At 37.2% G+C, this 19,792-nt stretch overlaps 1 protein-coding gene and 1 pseudogene across 1 annotated transcript in view; one reads left to right on the forward strand and one right to left on the reverse strand.

Annotated features, from left to right (window-relative positions):
* The window catches only part of LOC149259126 (L-galactose dehydrogenase-like), a 90,640-nt gene extending 81,085 nt beyond the window's left edge, over window positions 1-9,555 (reverse strand). The window contains exons 1-2 of the mRNA XM_089375029.1: window positions 9,331-9,555; window positions 8,671-8,970 (exon numbers count right to left, since the gene is read on the reverse strand). Of these exons, the coding sequence (XP_089231155.1) occupies window positions 8,671-8,970; window positions 9,331-9,531 (501 nt within the window). The 5' untranslated portion in view covers window positions 9,532-9,555. The remainder of the gene's footprint in view (window positions 1-8,670; window positions 8,971-9,330) is intronic.
* A 3,182-nt stretch (window positions 9,556-12,737) lies between these two features.
* Window positions 12,738-17,841, forward strand: LOC149259127 (putative WRKY transcription factor 4; annotated as a pseudogene).
* Window positions 17,842-19,792: the final 1,951 nt, after the last annotated feature.

A 19,792-nucleotide genomic window follows, 5' to 3' on the forward strand; every position in this document is an offset into this window, starting at 1 on the left:
AATAATAATAATAAAACCCTCATCTGTTGCATTGGTTTTCCCACAATGGCTTTTTCCGAGGACTTTTGTCCAAAAACAACAGTGTCATTTTTATTGCGTGCGTGCATTATTTTCTCAGTAACACTTTTATTTCTGCAGTGCATTTTATTTCTAGTGAAAATTGTAGTAGTGATTTTATTCGTTGTTTGTTGTAATAGAAAATAAACTGCACACAATAATATTCAATTAAAAAAATAATTTCCAGTTGCTACAATAGTGAAAATTTCACATGGTAGCAAAGCTAGTTGAAGACAGATCAGTGGCTTAGTAACGAGGGACAAATTTTGCAGCTTCAAAAGGAGTCTCTAGGCAAAATTTCTAGATCTACACAAACCACCATCAGGGAGTGCGAATTAGCAGAGACAGGGTTCGATTTTCAGTTTGTAGATAACAAAAATTTGAAGAGCCTCAGTTACAGTGATTTGCAGGTAGTGGTATTGCCAAGAAGAAGTTCCAGTGAGAAGATCAGTAATTTAGTTGAGAAGATTTGGTCGCAATGATTTTGCAGCAGCTTTTGTAGCAACAAATCAGCTCTAGGTGGAAGAGAAAAGCACACGAAATTATACTCGGGATGTCTTTAATAAATTTTTCAAAGTTCTCCAGTATGGCCATAGACAAATTTGATATTCACGTGGCTGCAAATTTGTCTTCCAGATTGGAGGACGAGTTTGCTTAGATAGCTTGCCTATCTAGCTCAACTTCATAGGGAGTCTGGTATATAGACAATGGAGCGTCAGCTCACATGACAGGAGTTAGAGAATACTTCTCTAGCTACAATGAGAAGGAGATGGACTTCCAGATAACAATGGGAAACAAGACTAAATGTACTCTAGTCGGGAGAGGTACCATTGACATTCAGGAGTCAGGAGCAAGCACCAGTGTTACAAATGTATTGCATGTGCCAAGACTAGGTATGAACCTAATTTCGGTATCCCAACTATAGGACAAGGGATATGATGTCCATTTTGTAGGGAAGAAGGTGTTCATCAAACACCAAAACTGGAAGAAGATCAAACAGATTGGGGTACAAAGCAACAGATTGTATAGGTTGCAGTTCGACTCTCCAATGGCAATAACAGTTGGAGAGACCTAAATGAGTTATGGCATAAGAGGATGTGACATTTACATCATGGAGCACTTAGATTCCTCAGGGAGACATTAACAAGAGTTCTAGAACTAGGTGCGAAACATGATGATGTGTGCAAAGGGTGCATACTTGGAAAGTATGATAAGACAGTGTTCCCAAGAGGTGACAACAAATCAAATGGTGTGTTATAGCCTATTAACTCATATATTTGTGGTCCTATGTCGACTAGATCTCTCAGAGGGTACGAGTAATTCATCACTTTCATTGATGACCATTCCAGGAAAACCTAGATCTATTTCATGAAGGCAAAGGATGAGGTCTTCAGTCGCTTCAACGAGTTTAAGGCTCTAGTAGAAAATGCGACAGGGAAAATGATCAAGGTGCTTCGCTCGTATAACAGAGGTGAGTACACAGATAGTGACTTCACGGTTTCTATGCAAAGGAAAGCATCAGGAGGGAGTGGACAGCTCCATACAATGCACAACAAAATGGGGTAGCAGAGCAGAAGAAGGGGTTTATAGTTGGGGTTGCAAAGGCGATGTTATTTGACCAGAAATTGCCCAAGTTCTTATGGGCAAAGGCATGTAACATGACTGTGTATATACAGAACGGGGTTCCTCATAGGGAATTTGGGAAGATAATGCCAGAAGAAGTCTTCTCAGGGAAGAAGCTAGGAGTCAGTCACTTCAGGATATTTGGCAGCGTAGCTTACTGCCATATACCAGATGAAAAGCACACTAAGTTGGATTAGAATGCAAAGAAAGGGTTCTTAGTTGGGTAAAGTGAAACCTTGAAGGCATACAGGATTTACATTGTAAGTCGAGACATAAATTTTATGGGGGACAGATCCTTCAAGAAATCTCACGAGTTGCCAACAAGTGATCAGAATGGGCCAGCATAAGCCCCATTTGTCTAGCATCAAGGGCAGCCGCAGGGACAACCGCAAGGGCAGTCACAGGGATCTAGTATTATTACCTGTATTAGCACATCCTTAAGTGCAGGATATCCAATGAGTTCGCAACAAATGAAGCACATCCTTAAGTGCAGGATATCCAATGAGTTCACAACAAATGAAGCAGCAAATGAAGGATGAGGAGTTGGTTGCTCCTCCCACCACTAGTGGTCTAACCAGCAGAGAAGTTCGTCAGACAGTGAGGGATGTTGAGGAGTTCGTAGGAGCTCCTAGGGCGAACAAGGGAGAACCCAGACAACCAGACAGGTACTAAGCATTGGTGGCATAGGTTGTAGAACATTACAGCTATCAAGAGGCCACACAACATTAGGTGTGGGTAGATGCCATGGTGGAAGAGTATAGCTCCATCATGACAAATGATGTTTGGGAGGTAGTGTCGAGGCCTGAGGGTAAGTCAGTTGTGGGCTCTTGGTGGATCCATAAGATCAATTATGTTGCATATGACAACATGGAGAAATACAAGCTTAGGTTTGTGGCAAAGGAGTATGTGCAAAAGGAAGGTATAGACTATGAGGTGACCTTCGCCCCAGTTGCCAAATATACTTCTATCATGTTGATTATATCTCTAGCAAGATAGATGGGATGGCAGATTCACCAAAAGGATGAGGAGATCTTCCATGGTCAAGGGAGATATGCTACAAAGATCCTGAAGAGATTTAGGATGCAGGACTGTAGACCAATGTCCACACCTGTGATTACGAACTGGAGGAAGATCGATGCATCAGAGGACAAGGACGTTAACCCAACCTTGTATAGACAACTTATCAGTTCCCTCATGTATTTGGTCAATATTAAACTAGATATCTACCTCATGGTCAACACTCTCAATCAATTTAGAGTGGGACCAAAGAGAGTGCATTAGACAGGAGTGAGGCACATTCTAAGGTATTTGCGTTGCACAATCGAGTACGAATTGAGCTATACTCGAGGTGATGGTGTCAGACTATGTGGATTCATAGATGCAAATTGGGCAGGCAGTTTAGTTGATAGAAAGAGCACATTCGGGTGTTGGTTCAACGTTGGATCGGGGATTGTATCTTGGTGCAGTAGGAAGTAGAAGTCAGTGGCACTAAGCTCTGCCTAAGTATAGTATATGGCAACTAGCACAACTACGTGCGAAGCAATATGGCTTTAGAAGCTGCTAGTGAGCCTGTTCAATCGAAATTTGGAGGTGACCAATGTAAACTGTGATAATCAAAGTTGCATCAGCCTCTTTGAAAGTCTAGTGTTTCATGATAGGTCGATATATGATATCACTTCATCAGAGATTGTGTGCAGCGTGGCAAAAGTTAGCTACTACATGTTCCCACAGAAGAGCAGGTTGCAGATATATTCATGAAAGCTCCGGGGAGAGCTAAGTTCATATATTTCATAAAACATATGGGTATAGTGGAGAACCCTTTTCAGTAGCAGGAGGACCAGTGTCAGGATGGCCCAGTCAGATCTTGAGAGATGTTGCAGAGACTAGTTGCAGTCAGTTATTGAGGGGCGCAAAACCAGTCAAGGTGCAAACAGTTACTCAGTAGACAGTGCAGATACTTGTTGCAGTTAGAAAATCAGGAGATAGTTGCAAAGCCAATATGGGGACACTACTGATTCATAGTTTGATTCTTAGCTGCAGTAGTTGCATCATCAACAATAGCATGATATTAGTTGCAGCGCAGAGCATAGTTGGAAATAGTGCAGGAGGCACAGTGCAGTGTTAGTAGCAACGCAGATGTAGGGTGGCTCAGTGACATATTTGGCAAATGAATCAAAGTATGTGCAATGGCTTTATGGGCAGTGACAGGCTGTTCTAGATGTCAGACATCAATGGCGTGAGGAAAGATGTTACAAGTTAAGATAAAGAGAACACCTTCCTCGCTAAGAGGGATTGTTAGTTTTTGTAGCATCGAACAAGTGTTCTAGTCTCGATTTGTGTCAAAGAGGCTAAGAACACGATATATTCAAAACCCAGAAAACGTTTTGAGAGAATCTTGTAAAATGCCTTAATTAAATTAATTGACCATCATTTAAATTTTTCCTGAGTCTAACTTAGGAAAACTAGTTAATTGATAGTGATTAATTAAGGAAAGGTGAGAATGCTCTAGAAACTCACATGGATTGAGTTTGAAATGATCTTAGTCATTGATGGGGATCTAATCATGGTCATTGGTTCACCAACGAGAGATTATAAAAGCAAGTCGATGGGGATGGAGATACACACATCAAGTGAGAGAGAGATCAAGGCAGATCAAATTTCCCAAAGAGTAGAAATTCAACTAGGGAGGAATTCGAGCCAGTGATCCAGTAGTAGAGGTTGAAGAGCAGTAGTAGAGTGATTCCAGAGGATTTTCCAATGCTAGAAGAGTCAGTAGAGAGAGGCCGAGTTATTCCACAGAGAGGTTGTGCAGGGGTTGCGCAGAGCCTTGAGGAGGCAATTCAATTCATCCAAAAGAGAGATCGATTCAGTATCAGAGTGCTGAGAAAATTCTTACAGAGGGCCAGTGAATCCTTCTCAGAGGCAAAGATAGTTAACAGAGGCAGATAGCATCTATTCTAGGCTGTGTGAGTTTCAGCCCACGTAGAGCCTGCACAGTGGTTGAAGCAAAGAAAGATTGGGAGTTGATTGTTGGGCTAGATCAGGCTAGGAAAACTTGTGGAGAGAGAGAGAGAAAAATCTCTCAGATATTTTCCAGTGATTTCTTAGGAGAGGATTGCCAGTTTGGGCATCCAATTATTGTACTCAGATCTTGTTGCTGAATAATAATAATAAAACCCTCATCTGTTGCATTGGTTTTCCCACATTGGTTTTCTCCAGGGACTTTTGTCCAAAAAAACGATGGCATTTTTATTGTGTGTGTGCATTATTTTCTCAATTCCAATTTTATTTCTGCAATGCATTTTATTTTTGGTGAAAATTGCAATAGTAATTTTATTTGTTGTAACTTGTTTGTCATAATAGCAAATAAGCTGCACAAAATAATATTCAATTAGAAGAATAATTTCTAGTTGCTGCAATAATGAAAATTTCACACTTATCACTTTCCATATTTCCCTAGTTTCATATCCAAATCTCCAGGGTGATTATTATCTGTACCAGTATTGGTTCCATGTTTTCCTCATTCTTGAGTAGAGGTCAAAAGCTTTGCCCTGTGAGGTTCATGCAACGAAAAGAAAGGAAAAAGCATGATCCATAATGACAAAATGCAAAGTATTGGTTGGGATAAAATAACGTGCCTGGACAAAAGTCGAGCCTGAGCTCTAACCCCCTTCATTAGCCCTCACCCCATTCCTAGAAAATGCATGAGCAAATCAAAATAAAAGGAACTTTGATAACTTTGATTTCCCAACCCTAATGAAAGAGAAACTACTTTAAGGCATAATTAATGCATAAATAAAGCTTGTAACCCAAGCTATACAAGAAAAAATGCGCACAAGAGGGCTTGTAAAAATAGGCTGAGGAAAGGGGTGATTCAAGTCCCACAATTTCTCCTTCACATTATAACACTCAAGAGTGATGATATTTCATAACCGCTACACCAAGGTGGCATCTTCCGTGAAGTAAACCCCCACCATACCACTATTTACTTGCACTTGTTAATTAATGAGTCTGCCTAGGACCTCTTCCTCCCCTTGAGGTTGGAAAAACCTACTAGGGCCTCTAGATAACCCTCTCATATCTAAGCATAGCAACTTGTTTACAAACCCTAATCTAGAAAGGCATTTGAAGATGATGTTTGTGTGAATTACTTCTGTGCCTTTTGCATTAGATATGGTACATTGTGATACTTTTATGGTTTCTTTACCTATGACGATGATCTCACTTGATTTCGAGGGCATGTTTCATATAGCTTCTCCCAGATACAATTGCTATCCCTTGAGGGATTGATTGAGACTTCTCTACAACTTTAGAGAGAACATCTAAGCCTGATCAATGACCCTTTAGGATACCAATGCTTGGACATTGACCACTTTGAGAAGAGCATTGACCTTGGGATGGATCGAGAATTGATGATTACCTTCTCCTCTCCTTCTAAATCTTGAAGTGTTGTTCAATGTAGTTAGGGTGTTGCCAAGAATGATGATCTACCCGAGGGACTATAGGACTCCCCCAAGTTGGCCTTGCACATTCTTGATGGATGTTTCCCTATTCCTAGACCAATTTGATGATGATGATGACTTGAGATACCTCCGAAAGAGATGGTACACCTTTCTTGATGATGACATCATGCCCAAACCTTGTGATGCCACTCTCATGAGGTCTAGCATGATGATGTGGGCTTGGCTAATGGTGATAGCTTGATGTGGAGGTTTTGTTTGATGATTGGACACCTTCATGATGAGGAGATGGCTTTGAGTGAGCACTCATATGACGCATCCTTAGCACCTTTTTTTATAGAGATCTTCACTTTTAAAGCATGACATCACCCTTAGAGGCATTTTTACTCACACGTGTGAGTTAAAAGGAGGATAATTGTTATGTTTTATCATTGCGAGAGCTATTTTTTAGGTCGGGCTGTGACCTACATAACTTTACTTGAAATATTAGTTTTTGGGCTTTTAGTCTAATTTTTCCCTAACTCAACTTGGTTGCCCTCATATAAGTAGAAGAAAGTTGATTTAGGAGGATTATTGTCACACACACTCATTTATTTCTCTTGTGAGAGACTAATTGCTCTTGTCTCCTAGACACAATGGCTCACTAAATATAGTGAATTTTCTTGGAATGGATAAAATTACTTGGATTGATGAAGTGACGATACTGTGAATTGTGCCACTTTATCACTTTATCATGAGTATCTTCTTCCATTTTGCAATGTTTTAGAATTAGGATTTCTATGAAGTTTTCATAATATGTTGAATATTTGATGGCTCTAAAATGTCCTTTGCAAGATTTATTACCTAGTATCTATCAAGGAAACTTAGAATAGCATTTTTTTACATTAAATCTCCAATTGATTGGAAATCACTAGGGTTTGATTGGAAGGCCCCCTTTCTCTTACTCACTCCAACCAAGGTCTTCCACCTTTGACCTCGCCTTTCTTTGACTCCATATAAACAATATTGATAGGGCACTAGTCTTTGTTTGCCAAGCTTCAAAATTTTATATCTTTTTCTTCTTTTTCACGGTAAACCAGGGTTAGGTTACAGCAAAATCTGCATTTAATAGTGTAAAAACACCTTATTCAGTATTGTCCTAGGGTTAGGCTTCGTACATCTTAATTTGAAAAAAGAAAAAATATCATTTTTATGCATTTTTCAGCCATTATTCTAGGGATGACGTCTAGAGTTTAGTAGCTATTCTGTGCATTTTCAGCCATTGAAAAGTTGATGTAATCTTTTCCATTGTTTTCCCATCAAATAGAATTTGATAGTTCATTGTTTATCATTTTCAGTGGGTTGTTTTGTTACTGCTGTCACAAATTTGCACGTTGTAAAATTGTCTTCATCCTAAACCCTAATTTATAACAGCAACCTTTTAATTCAAGGTAGCATTGGTTTGGAATCTATTTGAGCATCTCCAAGACTTACCTTAGTGCTATAGACTTAGCCATAGGTTCTTTAAATTCACTACCCTATTTCAGTTGGAGCCCTACCTAATTAAATATCATTATGGGGCACTTATTTAGCAGTGTCCTTGGAGGGTATTAAGCCTAGAAATCCTTGGGTTACTTAACCTTTGAGACTTGTTGGGGAAGCCTCATTAGAGGGTATTTAGCCTGGAACTCCTTGAGTTACTTAATCTATGAGTCCTGTTGGGGAAACCTCCCATGTGGGGATAAAATCCATCCACAGAACAATAGGGGAACAACCACTAAGTGGATGATCCCATTTTTGCACTTAACGTAGACTACCTAGTGAGACTTTACACTAGAGCATTAGATTTTTGTGGTAACAAGGACCAATAAACATTGCTCCTACAATGGATTTAAAACTTTGGGACAACTTATGCTACAAGGATCTATCAGGACACATGTATTTCTGATATATGTTTTTTTTTTTTTTGAGAAATGCATCTTATGGAATCTCATTGGTTATGCTGTGGTGCTATGAAGGGAATATCTATGCCATCAAAATCACCCTGTACTTGCACCTGACCTTATCTGCACGCACTTGGGGGGTTTTTGAACCTGGGTCTCTGCATTAATATAAGCCCAATTGCCACAAGGTTTAGGTTGGTATGTGTAAACTAGTCAATGTGGTAGCCAAATATGAGCATCAGAAAAGACAATTGACTGGATAACAGTGATAATGGATAGTGGAAATAAACAGAGAGCGAGGGTAATCGTTGAAACCAAAAAAAAAAGGTTTAATGAATAAAATGCCCAACGGAAGTAAACACAGTGCTATTAGAAATCCATGTCAAGAGTTAATATTAAGAGTCTGCCCCTTTGAGTAGTCTCATGTTTTGGACAGGAAGTTGTAAAACATACATAAACCATAAAGTTTAAGAAAAACAAACACGATCTCAAGAAACCTATTTTCAAATGTTTAAAAAATAGCACACTTAAAAGCATAACCTGGTTATGTGGGAAAACCCTGTAAAAAGACCGCCAAGATATCACAAAGCATGGAACACGATGCTTACCTTTATCTCAGAGGGTGCAGGATGCCATTCTGGAGGTCCATTCTCAGTAAGGAGGCCCATTGACAGAGGAGAAGCAGCGATGACTCCAACACCCTTGCTCTTCAAGTAAGGCAATAAATCCTCCAGTGAAGTGTCATTGATGCTATAATGACAGTATGACAGAATCACGTCCACTGAGCCAGGCGGGACTCTGTCAAGCACATAGGTGAAAACATCGAGAGGGAGACCAGTAATACCAATGTATCGAATCTTTCCCATCTCCTTCAGTTTTTGAAGTGCTGGAATAGTTTCATTGACAATCTGTGTACACAAAGCTCCACAAGTAAAACCCACATTATTCAACTTGGCATTTCAGATCACGGGCAAAATATTAGTGTATGTATAATCTATATCTAAATCCCCAAAATGTGTATAATAAAAAAAAACACAAAATAAGCATTCCTATGTGATCCAACATACTAACAACAAAATTAGCTAATGGAAGTATAATCTATATCTGAATCCCTAAAATGTGTATAATAAAGAACAACATGAAATAAGCATTCCTATGTGATCCAACATACTAACAACAAAATTAGCTGTTGCCAAATGACCCAGCTGGACATCACAGTGGAAATGGAAACATATAGACTCGGAAAAATGATGCCTAATTAGTGATACCTGGTCAAGTGAGCCAAACTCAATATCATGACATTGGAAGATGTCGACATAGTCAAGGTTCAACCTTGCCAAGCTTTCATCTATACTTTTTGTTACTCGTTCAGCACTAAAGTCAAAACCTTCTGCATATCGGCCACACTTTGTTGAAACTACATACTGATCTCTAGGCACCATTAGAGTCTTCAAGGCTTTTCCCAGCATCTTTTCAGATAAAGTGTCTCCATAGTAACTGCAATAAAATAAAATAACAAGCAAACAACTGAAATGACCCCTTTATTCCACAATCAAGTCTGCGTCAGAAAAAACTCCTAGCCTGGCTTATTTTCCACTCAGACTTTTGAAATAACGATGGGTTATACATCTTACACTTTAATAAAACAAAATCTTTAGACAAACCTTTTGATTACATGATTGACCCTTTTAACACTGCTGCAAAACTAAACAAAAACAGTGCGGTTGATTGGTTCATATGAAAAACTAATTTGTTACATTTTACACACATTTTGAGTATAATTAAATAACACAACTGTTATGATCCATTTACCACTCAAGAAAAATCAAAAGAAAACCAGCTAATTTCACTAACTTTCAACTTAAATTGAAGAATGGGATCCTTCAACCATATGTCGGAAGATGTATTCTCGTCATATGCTAGTGGAAGATAAGATCCAAAACCAGGTTAGCTGCCTTGAAAATCCAGTACATTGGATCATTGTCCAATTCCAGCGTATTCTGATATGATTTTGTCAATGAAGTAAATTTTACATGTTGAAAATGTAGGGATGGAAGGTCTTTTGGCTTGTGCCTTAGCCAATGAAGACCACGACTTAGTCTTTCTCTAGCATGGATGCAAGTTCATGAGATAGACTTCAATTACGATGAGTTGATTTCCAATTCATTGGAATGGTCATCAAGTTTGCATGCGTAGAGTTGGAGCTTCAGTTACGTCGAGTCTTCTTCATTTTGACTATAGGGCAAGGTGGCAGTTACAAGTTCAGTTAGAACGAGTTAGTCTTTAGTGTTGATTGAAGAGAGAATGAGTTAAGACTCCAAGTGTTGGTTGGAGAGAGAACAATTTGAACTCTTAGTTAACTCACTATCACAACTCGAACTTATAAATTGAACTGGGCCTTCTTGCATGCTCGAATTGTATCTATAAAGAGGAGGATTAAGGCACAAGATCGATCATTCTTGTGAGATCATTCTGTGTATGTGTCCACAAAATTGAGGAGCTTGTGCGCAAGGATTTAGGAGGACACAAGTGCAGAAGGAAATAGGAGATTTGCACTAGGAAATAGGAGCCCAATTGTGCGCTAGGAAATAGGAGGAATTGCAAAAGGAAATTGGGGCTTCTAGTGCGCAAGGAAATATGAGTAAGATCGGGGATTCTCAAGTTAAGTCAAGAATATTCAACAGGAGAACAATTATGTTCTCAGTTACAGATGTTGACTGCAGCTGCATCATGAATTGTAATAGATCCAATTGCTCAAGAACAATCAATAAAATACCACAACAAAGAAAACAAGTTTTCCCATTTGGGTTTCCTTGGTAAAACAAGCATGCTAATTTGTGTGAATGTGTTTTTATCTTTGGTGTTTTTATTCCGCTACTTATAAATTGTTAAGAAACTTTGTATCTTGGTGAAAGTAAATTGGTTTCAGTTTTCATTTGCCTTGTTTTCAATAATTCATATTAGTTGCAAATTTTCATGGAAAATTAACATGGTATTAGAGCAGAGTTCTGCATAAAGACCGACACCAGATTGATCAGTCAATGAAGAGCATAGATCAGGCGGAAGGCTTGCACTAGAGTTTTGAAGAGCAGTATTTTAGATAAGCATTATAGCATTCCAAGGATTAAGGGCAGATCACTGTTTAGAGGGAGCCTCTAACTTTTGCTCATGGAAGGAGCGAATCTCAGTAGTGTTGGAAGATAACGGGGTGCCAGAATTTGTGAACAACAAGTAGCTCCACCTCAAGATGCCCAACATTTGACCCAGCATAACAAGAATGACACCAAGGCTAGGAGGATCATCTGTAATGTTCCCAAGAAATTAATTGTCCAAGAGATGAAGTAGCCTATCAATCCCCGTAGGCTATAGTAATTGATTAAGGGGAAACCCCCAAAATACCCAACGTCTAAGCAAGTTTTGGGATTGTTGGGCAAAGAAACCCAAAGTTGGGGTTTGGAGTGAATATTACTCAATTAATTAAGGAGAGAATCCCTTCAAAGAAATCTATAAATACAAGGGGGTTGAATTCATTTGGAGTATCATTGATTGTTTCATTTTATCTCTATTTTTTCTTGACACTGAGGCTCTGAGGGTTTTAGGACCCCTTTCTCCTTATCAATTTCAATGGTGAAATATTCCACCCTAGTTGACACATTTCTATCTTTTCTTCATTTTTTTTCGGCACAGGAGTACCATCTAAAAAGGAAATGAAGTTTATTCTTGTTTGTCTCTTTCTCTGGCCATAGGAAACCATACTGTTAAAGGCAGCGAACTTCGTAGCAGCTTTGTGACAATTCATTTTATGCTTCAGAGATAGGACAAAAAATTTGGTGGGTGTTTCTTGGATTTGAACGAAGTTTTGTGCACTTTGGATCACGAGACAACCTTGCAAAGCATCCTGGAGATTACAATATTGAATTTGGATTTCATCTTCACTGTTGAAACATTGAGTAGTTTTGTACTGAGCTATTGGGTTTATTGCTTGGAAGTCTTGAATGAATAAGTTGCTACATGGTTCTGTTTAATTATTGAGAATATGAAACTGTTCACTGAAGAAGTTATTGTTTGTATTGAGTTCATTATTGTTTTGGACTAAATTTTGTTGAAACCCTAATGCCCTAAGAAAATCTAGGGAAAAAATACCCTAGAACAATACAGTGCTATTAGAGCTAGAATCCTGCCAACCTAAAGGATGTGTGAATATGAAACAATTGCAAACAATTTTTGGTAAGGAGTATGTTGAATCTTGGAGGAAGTTGCAAAAGTAGTGAGAGGAAACTATAAAGAAGTTGCAATGCTGGAAAAAAGTGGCTCTTGCAAAATTAGACGATTTGGACAAGGAAAATAAATAGGATCAATCAAGGAAATGGAACGACTTTTGGGCTAGCGGCAAGAAAAAAAATCAAGTGATTCTGATGACAAGTCTAAGCCTGCTAAACAAAGTATAAGAAAAGTTGAAACAATGACAAAAGAATAGACATGGATGCATCCCCCTAAAGAGAAGGTATGCAATCATCCAAAATTATTTGAAGGAATGAAGATGGTGATGGATTTTCCAACCATCAATTGGAGGATGACATATACGACGTAACTGCCACAGCCAGTGCACCCCCTGATTGTGAAAATGACATGAAATTGGGGAAGCATCTTGACAATAGAGGTGGTATAATAGGCAATGACTCTTCTGTTGGTATATCTCATCAACAAGTATTGGCACAGGTTTAGACACAAGAACAGGCCCAAAACCTTTCACAAATGCAAGTTCAGGCATCATCTTACCCACCTTTGATGTCTTCAACAAGTACAACATCGATGGCACTTCAAATGGAATATATTGTAGAAGCTAATGGTGATACTTATGGAGTTTCATGTCAACAAAAGATGCCAACACAACTAGAAAGTAATAAAACAATTGGATGTCTTGAACTAGTTTCACAATCTACTGAACGAAATCAGAGATCTTTACCACCAGTTCATCTTGTTTCATAAAGGCCTTGTGATGATGCCTATAATTGGCATAAGTATGGACAGAAACAAGTTAAGGGTAATGAGTACCCTCACAGCTATTATAAATGTACTCATCCTAAGTACCATGAAAAAGAAAAAGGTTGAACAATACCATGATGGGTAGGTGACTAAAATTGTTTACAAAGGTGATCACAATCATAATCCAAAACCCCAATCTAGTAGACGTATGTCTAATGTTGTGCAGCCATATATCTCTGATCAGGATGGGAGATGTGTAAGACGTGGGTCTAGTGATAATAATGAAAATATGGATGGTAAAACTGATGGATATATTAAGTTTTTTTCTAGCGTGTTGCACACATTTTGTCAAAGTTCCAAGGAAGCAGTGGTGCCATATTTCTTCAAAAGATCCGAGTCATCAACTAGCAATTTTTTTGAGTCATTGTAAACCCATTATACAAATTTATAATGTAAATGATGCTATTAAGACAGTGTATGTATGTAACAACCTATGTAAGCATATTAGTTTGACGACGAATTTCACCCTAGGATGTTTTTCGTCTCACTGATTATCTATGTTTATAAACACGAATTATCGGCAGATTTTTCCCCTCCAGCCTCACCCCAAAGCTAGGGTGGAATTTATCGTCAAAGTCTTAGGTGAGCCCTAGTGTCTTAGTCGAGTCTTTTGTAAAAGTGATTTGGGAATAATTTAAGCTAATTGCTAAATTATTTTATTACAAATCATTTGGTCTACTAGATCATGTTGTGTCATAGAATTGAGTAAGCATCATGAGGGTCTATAACGAATGGGTATTCCCCCTTTGAGGGTTGAATTTGTATAATCTTATCTAAAAAATATTCTAGTGCATGGTCCGTCATACTTATTAGACACCATGGCTAAAATATTTGAGGGTGGAAAATTAATTAATTCCCTCATGAGTCAATTAATTAATTTTTCTGGCAAAAAATTAATTAAATCCTAACATTGAAAATTAATTAATTTAGAGTAAAAAATTTAAATGTTAGAGAAATTAATTTCTCCAAGTGGAAAAAATCGTGGGTCTAAAAGAAAATAATTTTTGGAAATCCCCCACTAAGGGAATATTGGAAATTTCAAGAAAAATTGGACCCTTGGACTTTGGTGGTTAAATCAAAGTTAAATTTTTGAGGAAATTAGCTCAAAATAATTATTTTTGAGCTAATAAAAAATTCTTTTAATGAGAAATTCGAAATTCCTCAAAAATAAATATTTTCGACAGTGGAGATTAAAATATGATTAAATATTTATCAACGGTCGAGATTATTTTGATAGGGATCAAGCCAACTCGTTGTTATTTTCCACTTGGAGGATTTACCTATAAATTAAAGGTCATTTTGTTTCTCAAGTCATGATGAAAGCTCTGACTTTGGTCTATGTAATTTTGTAATGCTAGTTTTGTTCCACTGATTTGTTGGGAACGTTTCAAATATCATAATAAAAGACTTTGGGGTTCAGTTTATGGTGTTCTTTGTCCGATGATCTGTGGTATGTGTTGGGTATGTGCTTTCCTATATTGTACTTAAAATTTTAATGTTTTTTATTCATTAGACGGTGATAAGGACACTTTATTGGTAGATTTTGGGTCTATCTTAGGTGATCTGATTCGCCATATGTCTAACAAACTTTCTTGAAGAAAATATATAGAGTTTGCAGGTTCTCGACCCTTGGGCTCCAAGTTCTAAAACTTTGGAGGAGGGTTGACCTTGTTTGGGCTCCCAGAATTTTGTTTGGTTCTCTTACTTCGATGAAGTTGTGGGCAATACCATAACTTTTAAAACACATATGATCTATGGTCATTATTCATCATTTAAACAATTATTTACTCAAAGATATTTATTTCCAAGCATTGTATATTTGTATATAACTTGTAAATTATTTTTGTAAAATAATTTTTGTAAATAAAATTTTCTAACCCTTGTTTTGCAGCTATTTGGGTTTGGGGTTTTATTTTAAATTTTATGTTTTGGGGTTTTTAGCATACTTGTAAATATTCTTTAGATTTATTTTATTTTGTAAATAATTTTTAGATTTCAAAATTGTAAATATTTATTTGATTTAAGTTTTAATTTTGTAGTTTAATTTTTTTAATTAGATTTAATTTTTAATTTGAAATTCAAATTTTACTTGTAAAGTTTTTATCCCACATTCAAAATTTGAAAATAGTTTCTCTAATTTGTGTCTATATATACTAACCTTTCACCTTGTATTTTCTATTATGCAAATAATTTCACTAACCCTTTGCATTTTAATTTTTTCTTGTATATAATTTCTTGGTTTTTTTTATATATATTGGGTTTTTTTGGGAAAAAATCTTTTTATTTTTACAGGTGAAATCTCTCGAGGGATCAAAGAAAGGAGTAAACTTCTGAAGTTTCCAACCCTTAAAAACCCTAGACGTCTGGGGTTTTTGAGCCCATTTTTGTAGGTTGCTTATTTTCAAATTGGGGAAGAAACCCATTTTCTAAAGGCCCTATCCCTTATCCAACCCTAAAGGGTAGCGTTTGGGACCTATTTTGCAAGCATTAAGAAGGTCGGAAGCCCTACAAGGGCTAGATCTCATTGAAAACAAGGGTTTGTTCAATGGGTTAGGATTTTATCTCTAATAATTTGTGATTGCAGCGGTCATAAAGATCTGATCTTTGGGTTTGAGCTAACATTTTGTGTGTGTAGGTGTTGAGGTGTGATTTCTCTCACATTTCCAAAATTGGCATAGGTCATTAGGCCTTAGGGTTTGCTTATATTGCCTTCATCTCTCATTTTAATTGACTGCATAATTTATATCAAATCTGATATATTGATATAATAGTGACATAATCATCATAATCCAAGCCTAAAGAACCCACACATTAAGCTAATAACTCATACGAGGCATCAAAATAAATTACGAAGGTTAGATCTACCAATTTTATTTTTTTATGTTGGCTGTCATATAATTTTCAAGGTATGCTCCGAAAGTTCAGGTCTGATATAATTGTTACAACAATGTATTCATGGCATAAACACACACATAAAATAAGCCTAAATTCATAAACAAGTCACTTAAAGTATTGAACATTAATCTTGTGGTTAAATTGATTGCATATAAGTTATTTTTTAGGACAATTGGGCAATTTCCAGATCTGATATGTCCGCTACAACCATTTATGTAGTCATATAAACTAAATAAGAATCATCAAAATTGACTAAAAATTATCTAAAAATCACTCAAATTGATTAGCTAATCATTGGAGCTTATTTAGCATTAATATTTAGGCACCTTGTTGGTTTATTAAGGACTGAATCATTGTTTTTCTAAGTTATTACAGATCTGACAAACATCATGTTGAGGTCTGATCTGAGCATAATAAATCTGATCTATAATGTCTAAGAAGTCTTAGAATCAGGCGAATATCATTGGAAGTTAAATGCATTGATTTTCTAGCTTATCTTTGGCATCTTGCATCACTTTTTGACTGCTGATATAAAATTTGCAGATCTCTAAATACAAGGTTGCAGCAATAATAAATCACACATAAGTCTCTAAAATTGGGTAAGGAAATTTTACAATTCATAATCATCTCATGGTTGATGTGATTTGGTTTTAATTTTAGTCATTGGCATTTTGTAATGGAAATCATTGGCTAATTAGATAACTGCTCCAAGTTTCCTAAATTACTATCATTGTTATCACTTGGTGGTCAATATATTTGTGGAATTATTGTAAGAAGATCTCTTGTTGGTTGTTGGCACTTGTATCATTGAGCACTTGGTCTTGTTTAAGATTTTCTTTCAATATATTGTTAAGTACTCTTGTTATAAGATAATCAACATCAAGTACTTGAATCACATAAACAATCTTAACTCAAGACTCACTCATAATCCTTGCATATCATTCTAGGAATATTCTTGCATCTAATAATTTACCTCCAAGCATAAGCTTGGTTGATAGACATTTAGGACAACCTTTCTCACCTAGCTTGAGGAGCCTAGCACCTCTTTAGTGGTTAACACAGTGACGTTGTTGCTGTCAAAGCCACAGTCTCTACAGTGCCAGAGGCATCGGGTGGTTAGAACACAAGGGGAGGTATCATTAATCAAGTCTCTGCTTGCTTCCCGTTGGCTTTTATCCCACAACCTACTCTAGAGACTAGTTCCAAAATAGTTAAGAGGAAGGAACCATCTAGAACATGCATATAATTAAAAGTAACCAAGATTCTTGCATTTCATCTATCTTAGGATTTGTATAGCATATAGGTTAGTTAAGCATTCCAACAACAGTTGTTCATTCGGTCATTTGGTCCTTAATTGATATAAAGTAAGTAATTTGACTCCATAAGGAATTGATCTCATTGATAATTAAATCTAATCTCTAAAAGCTTGCTAAATCAACCAAGTGGCTAGGTCATTCAATCGTGTCTCCCAGACTCGTTGGTTGTCAACTCGTCTTTCATTTCTATCTTCCATAGGAACTACCCCCTATAGCCTGTTGTTGGAAACAACTAGAACAGAGTGGACGGGGATCAAAGGGACAACCCCCGCCCTGATTCGTTGTCACACTGTGCCTATACAATTTGAGTGACAACACAATGATCCAAAAGGAAAAAGTGGAATAAATACAAATATTTCAGATCCCTCAACATTTGCTAAGGAATATGATGTTGGACAAAGGAGTGCTAAACATTCATCTGATTCAAGTGTTGATGATGATCAAGCCAATGGGGCAGATAATACAAATGAGGAAGATGATGAATCAAAGGAGAAAAACAAGAAAGAGAAGCAGTCAATGTAAGAAGCCTACCACAGAAAAATGCAATAAATGTGCCAAAGAGTTTTCTCAATGTTACCAATCAGGGAACTTTGGAAAAAATGAATGTTTTAGTGGAGCTTGAGGTGCGGGACATGTTTGAAATCCTTGCTCGATTCGGCTTCATTCAAACCTTTCATATTCAATATGCCAGTGATCTCCATGAAAGAGTGGATTTTATTGCATGCTTGGGTGGGGATGATGTGATACTTCATGCTTCAAACTTATTTCAGGGAGTATTTCCCCTTGTGGTTTCCTTCAATCTTGGCTCTCTGGGATTTCTCAAAGCATGTAATTTTGCAGATTTCCAAAGAGATTTGAAGTCTATTATTCATGGCAATATTACAACAAATGGAGTTTACATAACACTCAGAATGTGACTAGGTAATGGGATATTCCGCAATGGGAAAGTTGTGCCAAGAAAAGTGTTTGATGTCCTTAATGAAGTTGTGGTTGATCGTGGTTCCAATCCTTACCTTTGTAAGATTGAATGTTATGAGCGCAATCACCTTATAACTAAAGTTCAAGCTGATGGAGTCATAGTGGCCACCCCTACTGGAAGCACAACCTATTCTACATCAGTTGGGGGCTCCATGGTGCATCCTAATGTCCCATGCATGCTTTTTACCCCAATATGTCCCCACTCACTGTAATTACGGCCTGTGATACTTCTATTTTCAACCCAGCATGAATTAATGATTTTTGGTGATGCTCGAAGTAATTCATGGGTATCTTTTGATGGTAAGAAACGATAACAACTCTCAAAGGGTGACATTGTCTGTGTTTACATGAGCAAGCACCCTCTTCCAACTATAAATGAATGCGATCAAACTAGTGAATGTTTTCAGGAAAATCAGATCTATGTTGCATATGATGATGATGATGGAATCAGATCTTTGTTGAATATGATGATAATGATGATGGATCTTCTTGGAGCCAAGTCCGAAGTGAAGAAACTTGCAACATTAAGAGAAAGTCAGTATAGTGATGTGGGAAATGGTCAAGTCTCAACCATCAGAAGTGCATTTTGTGAGGAGGACCAAGAAAATCTTTATAATCTTGTACAAGATAAATCTACAACGGGTGAACGGGGACTAGGAATTCGTGACAAGCCCAAGAAAATTGTAGGTGTCCACTAGAAGGGCAGAAGGCTTCTTTTGATCAGGGAAGGATAAAGATGAAGGGTCTACTACTGAAGAAGATACTCAACAAGCTTTAGTGCACGATACAATTTTGAAAGGTAAAAAGGATACTAACCATATAAAGAATATTGAGACTGTGATTGAAAACGTTGTATCTAAGGAAAAGTCTTGTGTTGTATTTGAAGTAAATAATGTTTCCAAACCTAGGCTTAAGTGGAAGAAAATGTGTAAACAACTACTTCAGGAAGTTCCATGCCAATCAATGAAGATTAAGCACTTGAAAAAGCACATTTGGTCACAATCGAATTCCTTCTTATCTGAGTTTTCTTCCATCCATGATGTTGCTTCATATTCAAGGAAAAACCTTGAAAATAGCTCAAAGTTTGTTGTTGAAGAGGCAAATGCTATGACTATTGGTGATATTGATGCTTGTGTGAAAGATATTAACACCACCAAGGAAAATCCTTGAAGCACCGAATGATGGATTGGACAAACAATCTACAAAGGATGCTATAGAAATTACCCATGGTGGTGACTCTGAGTTTGATGGTTGTGATGATGAATATGAACTTGTTTCCGATTCTAAAAGAGGGGTTTAACTTGCAAATGAGCATCAAGTTGAAGAAAGAAAACAAAGGGGGGCAGCCGCAAAACTTGTCATTACTTGAGGGCAAGCAATGTCAAGAAGGGGGGTTTCTAATGTTCCGAAGAAATTAATTGTCCAAGAGAGGAAGTATCTTATCGATCCTCATAGGCCATAGTCATTGATAAAGGGGAAACCCCAAAATACCCAA

Source organism: Pinus tabuliformis, chromosome 6 (assembly GCF_031772625.1).
Source record: "Pinus tabuliformis cultivar Carrire ecotype Pingquan chromosome 6, CPIR1, whole genome shotgun sequence".
Classification (NCBI taxonomy): domain Eukaryota; kingdom Viridiplantae; phylum Streptophyta; class Pinopsida; order Pinales; family Pinaceae; genus Pinus; species Pinus tabuliformis.